Raw genomic sequence first — 14,814 nt, 5'->3', positions numbered from 1 at the left:
TCACAGACGCAGCTCATTTACACTTTGGTAAGGAAGCATCTGTCAGAGTAAAAAGCACTATTGTGTGTAATAAACGTGAGCTTCCGCAGGACTGGTGCTGGCTATTGTGAACTGAACAGCGGTGTGTATTGAAGAGCAGCATCCGTGCAGGTGTGTTATGGCACAGTATTGTGTGGGGCATAAAGGAGCACTTACCTGTTTTCTCTTTGATTTCGCAGAGCACGCTGAATAGAGCCGGTTTCATACGGTGACAGTTCAGCCCATGCTTTCTATCAAAGAAAAACACAAGTTATTTAGAAGATTGTATCATTCACACATGCAGTTAAAATTGTACTTTGCATTACAGTTCCTCTACTGTGCTTAAATATATTTTCCTGATCGCACCTCACAGTATCATGTAAGTTCAAACAGTGTTTCTCATAAGGAAATCAACGTAAAATATGATTATGTTTCATGTGGCATGTGTATAGAGTACTTTTAACTTACTGTTTTAGGGCAGATGTTTATATTAAACCTTACTGTTGCGGTTAAATGTGTTATAGTGCATTGATCTCTTCAAAAGTGGTAGTTTGCAACAAATGAAACTGTATCTATATGGAATTGGTTATACATATGATTAAACAACAACTGATTTGGGGCAGACAACACATAACTGATGCTTTGTCCTTTAGCAGCACAATATATTTTAGTTTTTTCTGAAAACACTATTTTTCATAAATGTCAGATCGGGGTAAGTTGTCATGTATTGGTTTATCATTTTAAATTTATGTAGGCCATATTTTATATCATTTAAATATATTATATATATATATATATATATATATATATATATATATATATATATATATATATATATATATATATATATATATATATATATATATATATATATTAGGGCTGTCAAAAGATTAATCGCGATTAATCGCATCCAAAATAAAAGTTTGTGTTTACATAATATATGTGTGTGTACTCTGTGAATTATTATTTATATATAAAAACACACACAAGCATGTATATATTTAAGAAAAAAAGATTATTTTTATATATAAAACATTTATATTTATATATATTATAGATTATATAAATGTATATACAGTATATACATGCAAATATTTCTTAAATATATACATGAATGTGTGTGTATTTATATATAAATAATAATTAACAGAGTACACACACATATATTATGTAAACACAAACTTTTATTTTGGATGCGATTAATCGCGATTAATCTTTTGACAGCCTTTTTTGATATATATATATAAATGCATGCTATTTGCATGTCGCTGAAAACCTTTAGGCTGTTTAATGGCACATTGTGACAACTTACCCCACCATCAACAAGGATGTGTGGCGTGTTCAATGAGTTGTATATTTTTTCTTAATTTAATGCTTTGTCCTTTAGCAGCAAATAATATTGAGTTTGTTCTGAAAACACTGATTATTTTTCATAAATGTTAAGTTGTCACATATGTTTTAGCATTTTAATCTTCTGTGGGCCATTTTTTATATAGGCTGTTTAATGGCAAATTGTGACAACTTACCCCACGTCGTGTGACAACATGCCCCGCTTTTGAATGTGTGTCATTAAATAAATAAATAAATAAATAAAATGTCCTGGCAGTGAATGTTCAAGTGCCCAATAGCTTTTTGTATTCAGGGCAAAATTTAATTTTAAAACCACGCTGATAAATATTGACTGGAGTAAAACATGCGCTGTTGTTATTAATAAAGTGTATTAACATGGCCTGCAGTGTAAAGTGTGATTGTAAAACTAACTTTGCCTGAGCCTCGTCCAGGCTCTGGTCGGTGATGGTCATGATCTGATGCAGAATGTCTCCGATGTCCTGCTTGTTTCTCGCGTCTCCTCCATCATGAGGCACCGGTAAAGCCAGCGGGTGTCCGGCGAGGGTCACACCGCCCAGGGTGTGCATCAGATGACTCTGCTCCTCCATCCTCCGGCTCAAATGGCTTTTCTTTCTTTTTTTAATTCCAAGAGATTTTGACGCTGTCCTGAATATATACCAGCTACATGAAAAGGATGGATGCGTAAGAGTCCCGAGTTCGCGCAAACAAAAAGTGCTTTAATAAAATGCTCCTCTGGATCAGAAACAGTCTAGTGCACTTTGATGCTTTGCTCGTTCATCATTTGCCTCACACTATTATTCCATCCAGTCCAGTGGCAGCTTCTGCAAAACTTCAGAAAATCCACCTCTATTTGATTTCCGTCCTCGAGTGCATCAAGAGAAAATAAATTAGAAATAAAAATGGGATGAATATAAGTTGCAATAATAAACCATTGGCGTTCCAGCGCTCTTTCTTCCTCCTGCTGAGCGGTTCAATAGTACAGGCAGGTTGTTAAATGCACATTCTCCTGTGGATGATCTACAGCAGATGTAATGGGTTGTGAGAATATCCGTGTGGATTGCTGTGTGTGTGTGTGTGTGTGTGTGTGTGTGTCTCGTGCACAGCAGCTCCTCCTGATGATGTACCCAGTGTTGCACAGCAGCGTGCAGACTGTCGGCTCCGCCCATCCGGGCTCTGCGCTCACAACTGCAAAATTATAATATCTTAAAATTGCAATACTATATATATCTCTACAGTAGGCCTATATGTTTATCTTAAGATGCCATTCTTGTAACGCACACACCCACACGCACGCATGTAATAAACAGTCAAGAAAAAAACAACAACCGATAAGTTCATAGCCTACATTTTTTTCAAAAATCAAGTAACCTCAAAATATTCTTCAATAAATAATCTTAGTCAAAATGACTGTATATTAGTTAAACTAATATCTTTTTATAGGTCTGTTCATTATGCAAACAATTTGATTTCCTCCTCATCATTATAGTAAAAACACAATATCGTTATAAACAATTCCGAAATCCGAGTAAAGAAATGAGTAAACAATCAAATATAAATGTAAAAAACAAACAAATAAATACATATTTTTAAAAGCATGCAATTTAAAAGCATGCTTAGGCTAATATCATCTAAGGCAGGGGTTTTCAAACTTAATGATGCCAAGGACCTCTAAATATGATGAACTTTTATGAGGGAACTGTTAAATTGGTAAATTGTGTGACATAATAAATACAAAATATTGTTTCCAAACTTAATAAATTGGCTATAGTCTGCTTATGGTTGGATGTAAAAACCTGAAGAACATTTTTCAATTAAAAATTATTTGTATAAGCAACTTTCACAATGTAAGTATATGAGCAAGATAAAGGGGACTCAACTAGAAAGATGTAAGGCAAACATCATTCTGGAAAGTAGCCGATGTAAATGGAAAGAAAGGAGAGAAACATTTAGAATAACTTTATCCATTTTTGCTTTGTCTTTTGACTCTCTGAAATTTTCAGGGGACCCTATAGAACCTTCTGGAGGACCCCAGTTTGAAAACCCCTGAGGTATCCGAATATTTTATTAGTCAATTTACACATTTTCAATTAATAGTAAAATTACATCAAATTTAATTCAATAATCCTTACATGTTATTCATATTATGAATTAAGAATTTTAAATGAGTAAAAAAAAAAAAAAAACTAGAGCTTAATAAAACATTTTGTATAAATAAACATTTTTTAACTTTTATGATTACGAATCACATAAACTATATGGTCCGTTCCCTTGTTCAATCAAGATTTATACAAAAAAGCTCTAGTATGTTTTACTCTTTTAAAATTCTTAATTCATAATATGAATAAGGATTATTGAATTCAATGTGATGAAATTTTACTATTAATTGAAAAGGTGTAAATCTTGGAAAAAAAAGGGCTTGAACAGTTTTTATGAGTGCAGAAAAGGTCATTTTTCAAAACGAATCAATTTATTGTCACTTAAAGTGCATCAGTAATTAAAAATCTTCGGTGCAGTTCCAAACAGCATAACAGGTGGACAGTGATATAGGACAATATACAGTATAAATAATCAGCACATCAATATTATAAACACCGATCAGGCATAACATTATGACAGGTGAAGTAAAAAAAAACGGATTATCTCTTCATCACCTGTTAGTGTGTGGGATATATTAGGCAGCAAGTGAACATTTTGTCCGCAAAGTTGATGTGTTAGAAGCAGGAAAAATGGGCAAGCGTAAGGATTTGAGTGAGTTTGACAAGGGCCAGATTGTGACGGCTAGACGACTGGGTCAGAGCATCTCCAAAACTGCAGCTCTCATTGATGCACGAGGCCACGTGTGTGTGTGTCGCTTACCTGGGGAACACATGGCACCAGGTGCACTATGGGAAGAAGGCAAGCCGGCGGAGGCAGTGATGCTTTGGGCAATGTTCTGCTGGGAAACCTTGGGTCCTGCCATCCATGTGGATGTTACTTTGACACCTAAGCATTGTTGCAGACCATGTACAGCCTTTCATGGAAACGGTTTCCTTGGTGGCTGTGGCTCTTTCAGCAGATAATGCGCCTGACACAAAGCAGAAATGGTTCAGGAATGGTTTGAGGAGCACAACAACGAGTTTGAGGTGTTGACTTGGGCTCCAAATTCCCCAGATCTCAATCCAATCGAGCATTTGTGGGATGTGCTGAACAAACAAGTCCGACCCGTGGAGGCCCCACCTCGCAACTTACAGGACTTAAAGGATCTGCTGCTAATATCTTGTGTTACCACAGCACACCTTCAGGGGTCTAGTGGAGTCCGTTTCTCGACGGGTCAGGGCTGATTTGGCAGCAAAAGGGGGATCAACACAATATTGTCATAATGTTTTGTGTGTATATATACACAATATACAATACACACTGAAGATACAAACAGTACTTACAAACATACACACAACTCTCGCAACGAGTATACAAGAGATGTTCAGAGTGAGTCTATAGTGTGTGGTATGAGTTCAGGTCAGCTGAATTAACATTCAGACATTCAGCCGGTGAATTAGGATAACTATAAGGGGGTGCAGTATACAAGGGTCCAGTGTGAGACTGAAAACATGCAGGGCTGATGAAAAGCTGAATGTGGGAGATCAAGAGTTCACTTGGGGGAAGAAGCTGTCACTTAATTGTCTGGTATTGGACCTGATGCTGAGACACAGCCCATGGCTGAAGTCTCTGATGATTCTCCATGCTTTCCTCACACACCTCCAGCAGGGCTTTCCTGTTTAGCGGTGCAGTGATGCTCTACACCCTTAAAAATAAAGGTGCCAGGAAGAACCAAATAGGGGTTTTCATGGTGATGCCATATAAGAACCATTTTTGGTTCCCTAAAGAACCATTTTGTGAAAGGTTCTTTAAAGAACCATTTCTCTCTAACCTTTTTATAGTCCAAAGAACCTTTCTGCTCTACAAAGAACCGTTTGTGTAATGGAAAGGTTCATTGGATAATAAAGGTTCTTCATGGAACCATACACCCCGCCAAAGAACCATTTAAAGGGTTAGTTCACCCAAAAATGAAAATTCTGTCATTAATTCCTCACCCTCATGTCGTTCGACACCCGTAAGACCTCCGTTCATATTCGGAACACAAATGAAGATATTTTAGTGTAAAGCTGATGCTGAGAAAGGTTTCAGATAGGCCTCCATTGGCATTCAGTACATTTACACTCCCAAGACCCATAAAAGGCACTTAAAACTTCGTTACAAAGTCCATCTCACCACAGTGGCTCTACAATAATTTTACGATGCGACGACAATAGTTTTTGTGCGCAAAAAAAATCAAAATAACACCTTTATCCAACTTGTTCTTGTCTTCCGTGTGTGTCTCCACGACGCATGCGCGAGAATATGACGCAGATCCGGCGTTCGGACACATGACCCAGAAGAGATTTGTTTACAAGCAGAGGAAGACGCGCGTGTCTAAGCTGTTGAATTCTACATTGATCGTGCTTTAGGTCTCGGCGAGAGCTCAAAATGGAGCTAAAGTGTGTATTTCATGGATTCCCGAACGCTGGCGCTACGTCATATTCTCGCGCCTGCGTCGTGGAGGCACACACGGAAGACGAGAACAAGTTGGATAAAGGTGTTATTTTGATTTTTTTTTGCGCACAAAAACTATTGTCGTCGCATCGTAAAATTATTGTTGAGTCACTGTGGTGAGATGGACTTTGTAACGACGTTTTAAGTGCCTTTTATGGGTCTTGTGAGTGTAAATGTACTGAATGCCAATTGAGGCCTATCTGAAGCCTTTCTCAGCCATCAGCTTTACACTAAAATATCTTCATTTGTGTTCTGAAGATGAACGGAGGTCTGACGGGTGTCGAACAACATGAGGGTGAGTAATTAATGACAGAATTTTCATTTTTGGGTGAACTAACCCTTTAAGAACCTTTATTTTTAAGAGTGTAGTGTAGAACAGCGCGAAGATGCGAGGGTTCAGTCCAAACTTCCTCAGCCATCTGGTGGCTGAAAAAAAAAAAAAAAACTTTTCCTTATTTTCCTTCTATTTTCCTCTACTTCTTTCCTGCCATAGTGTGTGATGCTCTGTGCAATGTCCAAAACTTAGTACTGCAGGCACTTTCTGTGTTTCGTTGCCTCCTCATGACGGATCGCTCCTGTACTCCTCAGTTGTAAGTCGCTTTGGATAAAAGCGTCTATTAAATGTAAATATAAATGGTGGGCCTTCTTCACTACTCGTCTTCAGTGATGGACCCACTGGTTCATCTTCTGTTGATGGTGATGGGCTGTGTTCTTGTCTCCTGAAGTCCATCTTCAGATCTTCAAGGTCTTGCTGATGTTGAGGGAGAGGTTATGCTCTTGGCACCAGTGTGTGAGAGAGGAAACATCTTCTCTGTAGGCCAGAGGAGAACTGACCCCCTTGATTGAGCTTTCTCCCAAGGTTTATTTTTCTCCATTCTGTCACCTCAGAGTTTGGGTTCTTTGCCACTTTCGCCTCTGGCTTGCTTAGTTAGGGACACTTAAAGGGACAATATGTAGGATTTTTTGGATTAAAATATCCAAAAAAGCACTAGAGCAATGTTATATATATATTTTTTTATTTATTTGTTTTTTATTATGTAAACAGACAAGTACAATATTTACAAATTAGAAATTAGATGAAAATTACATAGACCAACAAAACATACATTATGGTCAGTACGATTTGGGTATATATGCGTGTGTGTGTGTGTGTGTTTGTGTGTGTGTAACTGTAAGTGTAATTGGGTGTGGGGATGGAAAAATATTTGAATAAAGGAGCATGTAGGAAAGTACAACAGACATAACCAGAAAAATAAAATAAAATAAAATAATTAAAAAAATAAAATAAATAATACTAATTTTAAATGACAAAAATAATGATGATGAAGATAGTAATGGTATCCCAAAAAAAAAAAAAAAAAAAAAAAAAAATTAAATGGAAATGGAAAATGGGGTATGAGGAAGGTGACAACAGCAAAAGTAATAGCAATATTAATAATAATAGTAATAATAATAATAATAATAATAATGATGAATCAAATTAATAAGAAATGATAAATAGTAATAATATTATTAGCAGTAGTAGTAATGATAAACATATGAACAAATATAGTAATTTCATCCGGAATGAGGGGGAGATTAAAGGATCAGGAAGAGGACAAAAATATAAAATAATAATAATAATAATAATAATGGTAATATTGATACAGCCATTAATAGTAGTGATAATAGTAGAAGTTGTAATAGTAATGATAAAATTAATATTATATTATTAATAACGGTAATATTGATACAGTCATTAATAATAAGGTGTTATAAAGCTGCCTCTGATAGAGCAATGTTATATATTATGACTTGTGTACTTACATTATGCCAGATGTTTCCAAGAATGTTTAAATACATTTTAACCAGGACCCGGACCGTGTCTTATCCATGAAAATGATTTCTGCCGAGTCCCGTCTGATTTTTTTGTCTGAAGACGACATCTCCCATGAATCCTCGACCTCTAGTGGCGAAAAACTACATATTGTGCCTTTAATATTCAACAATATTATTGACTTGACTGTACTGATGCTACTGCATGAGAACTGAACTAAGCTGAGCGATGACATCATTTTTTGCAGAACTGCTTTATAGATGAAATCAACAAATTTAATAATTACATTTTGTTGCTGTGATAGGAGTTCGATTGTGTTTTTCATTATTTACATAATTAGTGCACTGCCGATCCTTCATATTAGCCTAGATCAGAACAATGTGATATTGCAAGGAATTGTGTCAGTCTTGCATAATGAGAATATGTCATATTGTTCCATCAAAAAACGTTGTCATTGTCAATGTACAGTAACAGAGATTGAGATTATGTAATATAGAAGACAACAACATTTAGGTTTGCAAAACATTTCAGTCTGTTGCCTTCTTTACTTTACTCAAATCTAAATGTTATTGTCCTCGAAATTACAAATTTCTCAATCTCTGTGCTGTTACTGTAAATTGATAATGCCATATATATATATACATTATCAATTTACAGTAACATTACAGTAAAGATTTATATTGTTAGCAAAGATTTCTATTTACACACAGTCACACACACAGTCACACACACACACACACACACACACACACACACACACACACACACACACACACACACACACACACACACACACACACACACACACACACACACACACACACACACACACACACACACACACACACACACACACACACACACACACACACACACACACACACACACACACATATAATTGAAATGAACTGATGACATCAGCGTTTTTTCCAGAATGGCTATACAGCTGAATAAAATTATTTACATTATTTATTTATTACATTGTTAAAAGTAAATAAAGTTAAATAAAGTTGACTTGACTTGACTTGACACACACACACACACACACACACACACACACACACACACACACACACACACACACACACACACACACACACACACACACACACACACACACACACACACACACACACACACACACACACACACACACACACACACACACACACACACACACACACACACACACACACACACACACAATTCTATTCTAACAATATAAGTCTGCACTATCACTTTTTATGAATGTAAAACATCCTTACTGAAAAAAAAAACATTTATTTAAAAATATATATAATTTTGAACTTTTTAAAAAAAGTATCACAGGTTATAAAAAAGTATTAATCAGCACAACTGTTTCCAACATTGATAAGAAATCATAATTTAATGATTTCTGAAGGATCGTGTGACACTGAAGACTGGAGTTATGATGCTGAAAACTCAGAAATAAATTATATTTTAAAGTACATTAAAATAGAAAACCATTATTTTAAATTAAATTAATATTTCACAGGTTATAAAAAAGTATTAATCAGCACAACTGTTTCCAACATTGACAAGAAATCATAATTTAATGATTTCTGAAGGATCATGTGACACTGAAGACTGGAGTAATGATGCTGAAAACTCAGAAATAAATTAGTACATTAAAATATAAAACCATTGTTTTAAATTAAATTAATATTTCACAATATTATTATTTTTTCTGTATTTATGTATCAAATAAATACAGCATCGATAAGCATAAGACCCTTCTTTCAAAACCATAACAAATAGTAATGTTTCTTTTGATCGTATATAGCATAATACAAAACAAAACGTACTATCTCTCTGTCTATCTGTCTATTTACTTTCTCTTAGCCTCGATTGGTCGCATGCCTTGTCCATCTTTGGGTGTTTCCCAGAGCGGTGTACTTCCGGTATGAGGGGTAACCCCGCAGGAAGTAGCTTACAGGACCACCAACACAGGAACAACAGAGTAAACAACACACACATTTATTCTGTTTTTGGGACGATATCTCCACAAGTATGAAATGAGACAGTACAGTCAGTCCCTCGCTCAGACGGTGTGGCACGTCTGTGATGTTTTCAGCCGCTGTTATTGGCACGAATGAAGGTAAAGATGAGGTGATGTTTGAGCTTATCGAGCAGATTAGCACGAGCATTAGCAGGGCCTGACTAGCGCGTTCAGTCAGCTGTTATTTACTTGTGTTTTATCAACAGTGTTATTCAAATTATTCTTACCAGGCAGCGACGTGAGTACATTTGTGATAAGTTCCCCTTTATAACGAACACAATGCGGTTAAACACAAGAAATTGCTAGCTTGCTGGTTAATTAGCATTTTAGCATAATCATTTCTCATTTTGCTTATAGTGAATGATTTTAAAAACATTTGAACGTGTTGTGTAGTTATTTGGTACTGTTGTCCCTGCCTGTGTCGTAGTCTGGTTAAGAAGTTTGTTGTTTGGGTTTCTGGTGACAGCTAGTTTGTAACTAACCAACTGCATGTGTTTACTTTACTGTGTTTACATCACAAACATCCTCATAAGAACAAGACTAGAGCCTGGAAGACTGGTTTATCCCTTATAGCTGTGTATATCCCTCGTGTTTTTTGTCCTATACTTGGTTTTACAGTTTATAGACCTTTTTTAACATGCAATTTGGTGCTGATGTTGTTATTTATATGGCCAAAAAGTAGGATAAAGTTCTCATACATTGTAATGGATTATTATATACCATATATTATGGCTGACTACTTGCATAAAATGCATCTAAATATTAGTTGTCACACTTTTTCTTCCATTATTATGTCTTAGTAAGATGCTATTTAAATGCTTAGTTTTATGACCAAAGCTCAATATATGGAAAACGAATATGCGTATTTAAAAGTTAGTAAAATATCTTGCTTCCACCAGACCGCCTTCCATATTCAACTTACTGAAAAAGCGTAACTGACGCGATGTATGACGTTGGACTAGGGATTACCGGTTTCACGATAAAATGTACTGACGGTTAGTCGTTTAAAAATTAATTATCGTTAAAACCGCACGGGATTATCACGATTTTTAAAACTTGCGGTCGCGGTGCAAGGACCAAACTTGAGGTGTGGTCATATTTTGGCTTTTACAAAAGTCCTGAGGGAAACTTAACTTCTTAACCCGCACCGGTTCGTGGACGGGGGGGTTGACGGAAGTGGGGGGGTGTGTACTTTTATTTACTTTTGTTTTATACAAAATATTCAATCAACTATCACAAACTATGCATCATTTGAAAGCTAAAACACTCAAGATTCATGTTCTGAACTTGTTTTTGCAATAAATACACCAGAGAGGAAAGGGTTAAATGAAATGCTAAAGGACCGTCCATGTAAACATTAGCATAATATCAGCGTTACTCATCTTTCATCTCCTGTCGTTCAGATCAGATCGGACGAATCCAATAAACACCCGCATACATCTCTGTGTAAGAGTCCATTCTTCAAAATGCATCCCACTTTTTAATCCAAAACAACGAAAAAATAGGGAAAAAACTAAAAATCCTCCGTTGTTTGCAAGAGAGTTTTGAGTTAGCGTGATCAATCATGTCCATTTTCAATGAAATATCGATTCTATTCCGTGTCTGGCAAACTCCCCCTGCTAGAATAGCTTCTCCCACGTGCAATGGTTCAACCCTCGTCTCTCTCCTTCAATCAGAGACTCTTCTGGGATGCATCATATAGAGGAAGTGCCTTACAGGCTTGGTGAGCTGTCAATCATTGCGCCCATGGTTTTCGTCGGATAAAGGCACTCGGTGCCCAGCCAATGCCTTTCCAACAAAGGTTTGATTGATGGACTTAGTAACCAATCAAAAGGCATTATCTTGCGCAGTTTGCGTAAGTAGGCTTTGGTGAATACTGTTTGTGCGCTGGCTGCACGTTCTCAATGGCGCAACTGCAGTGGAGCGCGCAGTCTGTTACTGACGCTTCCCATCAGCTAAATGAGTTTTTTACACTTTGTAATCTCTGTAAATAGTTGCTTTAGTTTTTCAGTAACTGTTTATCCATTATAATTAGTAGTATATTGCAGTTTATTGCAGATTTATTTGAATGAAAAACTACTCTTTACAATAGCAAATGTTCTGAAATAAATGGCCTTTTTGAAATGACGCCTAGACTTTTCTTGACATAAAAGCTCACAGAAGCTACATTACTGAGAGAATCATCCTCATATTTGAATCATGACATGATTAGACATTCAGTTTTATATTTAAGTTATTTTCAGGCTCTTAACATTAAATTATAATATTTTTTTCCCTAAGTGAAAACAAAAAACGTGAGTCACTTACATGTATATTTACATGTATATTACTCTGTTCCCATATTACTAGTTATTATGACTCTTGGGTAGCAATATTTCAAGTGTCTAGTTTAAAATAAGACCAGGTTTATGAATATAGACCATAGGGTTTAAGAGCTGCAGACATTTTCATTTGGGTATATCGTTTTCAAAGAATTCCTAAAAAATGGGGCGCTTGTTAAGAGGTTAATCTAAGATGGTCTTGCCAGAAGAAAGTCGCTGTAATCGGGGGAAACACGTCAAATCTGCGAATGCAAGGCAAGTGAACTTTGACCTCAATACCAAAACTACGTCTGGTATTACTACCACTCACACTAGCCACTTTGGCGGTTGAACTTATTATAGTCTTCTCAAAAGCCATCTGTTATAATCGCGTTGCGTATTATAACCAATCACACGTGTTTCTATTGAGTTTATGAATGCGATGGCTACTGGAGATTAGCCGGAGTTTTGCTCGCTCTCTGAAATCTGCACTCAAAGCAGAGATGAACGTGCGATGTACGCAGGAGATTTATTCATCATACAGCGATTGACTGTTTTTGTTCTATTTCAGCTGCGAAAATAGTTTCAAACAAACACAGCAGAACCACAGCGCATCTGATATGACTGGCATAAAGTCGGCTTGACGTTCGAGATTCGCGAATTTAGGGACCGTCTCTAAAGTTACAACTTCGGTATACACGTTTCTAACTTCAATAGCATTTGAAGAGAATAACTTGGTCATAGAGCTGCTTGATTTATTCGTTGTTTGTTGATTTTCAACTATAAAACTTGTTCAAATGCTTTAAGTGTGTGCATCTGTTCTTTTTGAACACTTTCATCTCGTTTGAACAAAACCATGATAATATTGATAACCGTGATAATTTGGGTCAATATAATCGTGATGGGACATTTCCATACCGTTTCATCTCTACGTTGGACTTAGTGTAAGTGTTTTCACAGTCCTTCCAGAAAAATGCGGCAAAAATCCTTGATTATGCGGCACGTTTTCTTAAAAAATGCGATGGAAAATGCGGGATATTTATGCAATTTTATGCGATACAATTGCGGGAACTTGCAAAAACTGCGGTTTGATGAAAAAGAGAAAAAAAGCACTACATCTTTGAAGTTTGGGCAAAAACTTCTGGCAGCTTTAGTCGTTGTTTATGCACATGTATCTTCAAAATAGACGACTAGTTATACTATATTAAAACTATGCTTAAAGCTCCTGCATGTGAACCTTTTGCAGATGCAAAAGTGCATTTTCGTTTACTATCGACACAAATCAATAAGTAAATCATACTATAGTAAACAACTTTTCCTAATTAGGCCTACTCTGTATACATTTTATGATATGAATAGTATCATTATATATTATGTTTAAAAAGCTTCTTGTGTTCATATATTTAATTATAAAATGGCATACTATGTACACTACCCTTCCTGAAATACAATTAATATTGTCATCATTCATTGATTTCATGTTAAAATAATATACAAATTCACTACCCTCTTTGAAATACAATAATCAGTAAAAAAGAATCATAAGATTAATCCGGAAAAATAATCGTTAGATTAGCCGACTAATCGAAAAAATAATCGTTAGATTAGTCGACAGAAAAAAATAATCGTTAGTTGCAGCTCTACATCACAGAAAGTGTTGGGAATATTTAAGTTCTCATCTTGTTTTACTGAAGACCTTAATAAACACATGGCTCAAATTTACAAAACATTGAGTCAAACAAGTTCTGTAGCTTTACAAAAGGAATATGCTACAACTTCTGAAAAAATAAATAAATAACTTCCTGTTTTACAGAGGTAGCTTTACAAAACGGACATTTGAGTGCTGCCAATGCACAAAGTGCAATCTCTTAAAGGGCTAGTTCATCCAAAAATGAAAATTCTGTCATTAATGACTGACCCTCATGTCGTTGGACACCTGTAAGACTTCAGAATTTAGTTGACTACAATAACTTTATGAAGCGACGAGAATAGTTTTTGTGCTAAAACCTAAATAACGACTTGTATAGTGATGACCGATTTAAAAAAACAGCATCATGAAGCTTCGAAGCGTTATGAATCAGTGAGTCGAATCATGATTCGGATCGCGTGTCAAACTGCTGAAATACGTCTTTAGCGATCCAAACCGCTGAATCGACTCACTGATTCATAACGCTTCGAAGCTTCATGATGCTGTTTTTTTTTTTAAATCGGTCCACACACTGGGAAACTGCTTTGCACTGTCTTTTGCTGTTATTTTTGTTGGCAAATGGGAATTCGTTCACGTCGGGTAATTACGTCACTTCAAAAACGTTCCCATGGCAATAGGGGGAAATGGCGGCTCTTGTGTGAAGTAAAATTTTTTTTCAACTTTCTGCTAATATATAGTGATGCACCGAAATGAAAATTCTGGGTCGAAACCGAAAATTTAGGATGCACTTGGCCGAAAACCGAAACTGAAGCCGAAAATGGCTTATTTTAAAAACGTATACTTATATATATTGCTTGATTTTAATGGATCAGGAACTAATAGAATAATCAAACTTTTATTAAGTTACATAACAAAATCTAAAATATTTTTAACATATTTTTAGCCTAATATTATTCTTCAAGTTTTATGTTCCATCAAATAAAATAGTTTTTAACAGTTGGTTCTCATTAAGAACATGAGATGCTGCACTGAAATAGTCTCTCACTGTCTGTCACTGTTCTCCGGAAAAAAATTACATTTGGGGGGTAAAATA

General features: G+C 35.9%; 2 protein-coding genes across 3 annotated transcripts in view; one reads left to right on the top strand and one right to left on the bottom strand.

Moving 5' to 3' along the window:
• Positions 1 to 2,482, bottom strand: part of pbx3a (pre-B-cell leukemia homeobox 3a) — an 83,140-nt gene extending 80,658 nt beyond the window's left edge. For both annotated transcript variants that reach the window (XM_079814378.1, XM_079814377.1), the window contains exons 1-2: positions 1,780 to 2,482; positions 196 to 269 (exon numbers count right to left, since the gene is read on the bottom strand). In XM_079814378.1, coding sequence (XP_079670504.1) covers positions 196 to 269; positions 1,780 to 1,955 — 250 coding nt within the window. In that variant the 5' untranslated portion in view covers positions 1,956 to 2,482. The remainder of the gene's footprint in view (positions 1 to 195; positions 270 to 1,779) is intronic.
• A 7,184-nt stretch (positions 2,483 to 9,666) lies between these two features.
• The window catches only part of mapkap1 (MAPK associated protein 1), a 76,374-nt gene continuing 71,226 nt past the window's right edge, over positions 9,667 to 14,814 (top strand). The window contains exon 1 of the mRNA XM_079815910.1: positions 9,667 to 9,872. The gene's annotated coding sequence lies outside the window, so the exon portion shown is untranslated. The remainder of the gene's footprint in view (positions 9,873 to 14,814) is intronic.

This window comes from Gobio gobio, assembly GCF_949357685.1.
Source record: "Gobio gobio genome assembly, chromosome: 4".
Lineage (NCBI taxonomy): Eukaryota > Metazoa > Chordata > Actinopteri > Cypriniformes > Gobionidae > Gobio > Gobio gobio.
The sequence above is the reverse complement of the archived record's forward strand: the minus strand, read 5'-3'. Positions and strand labels throughout refer to the sequence as shown.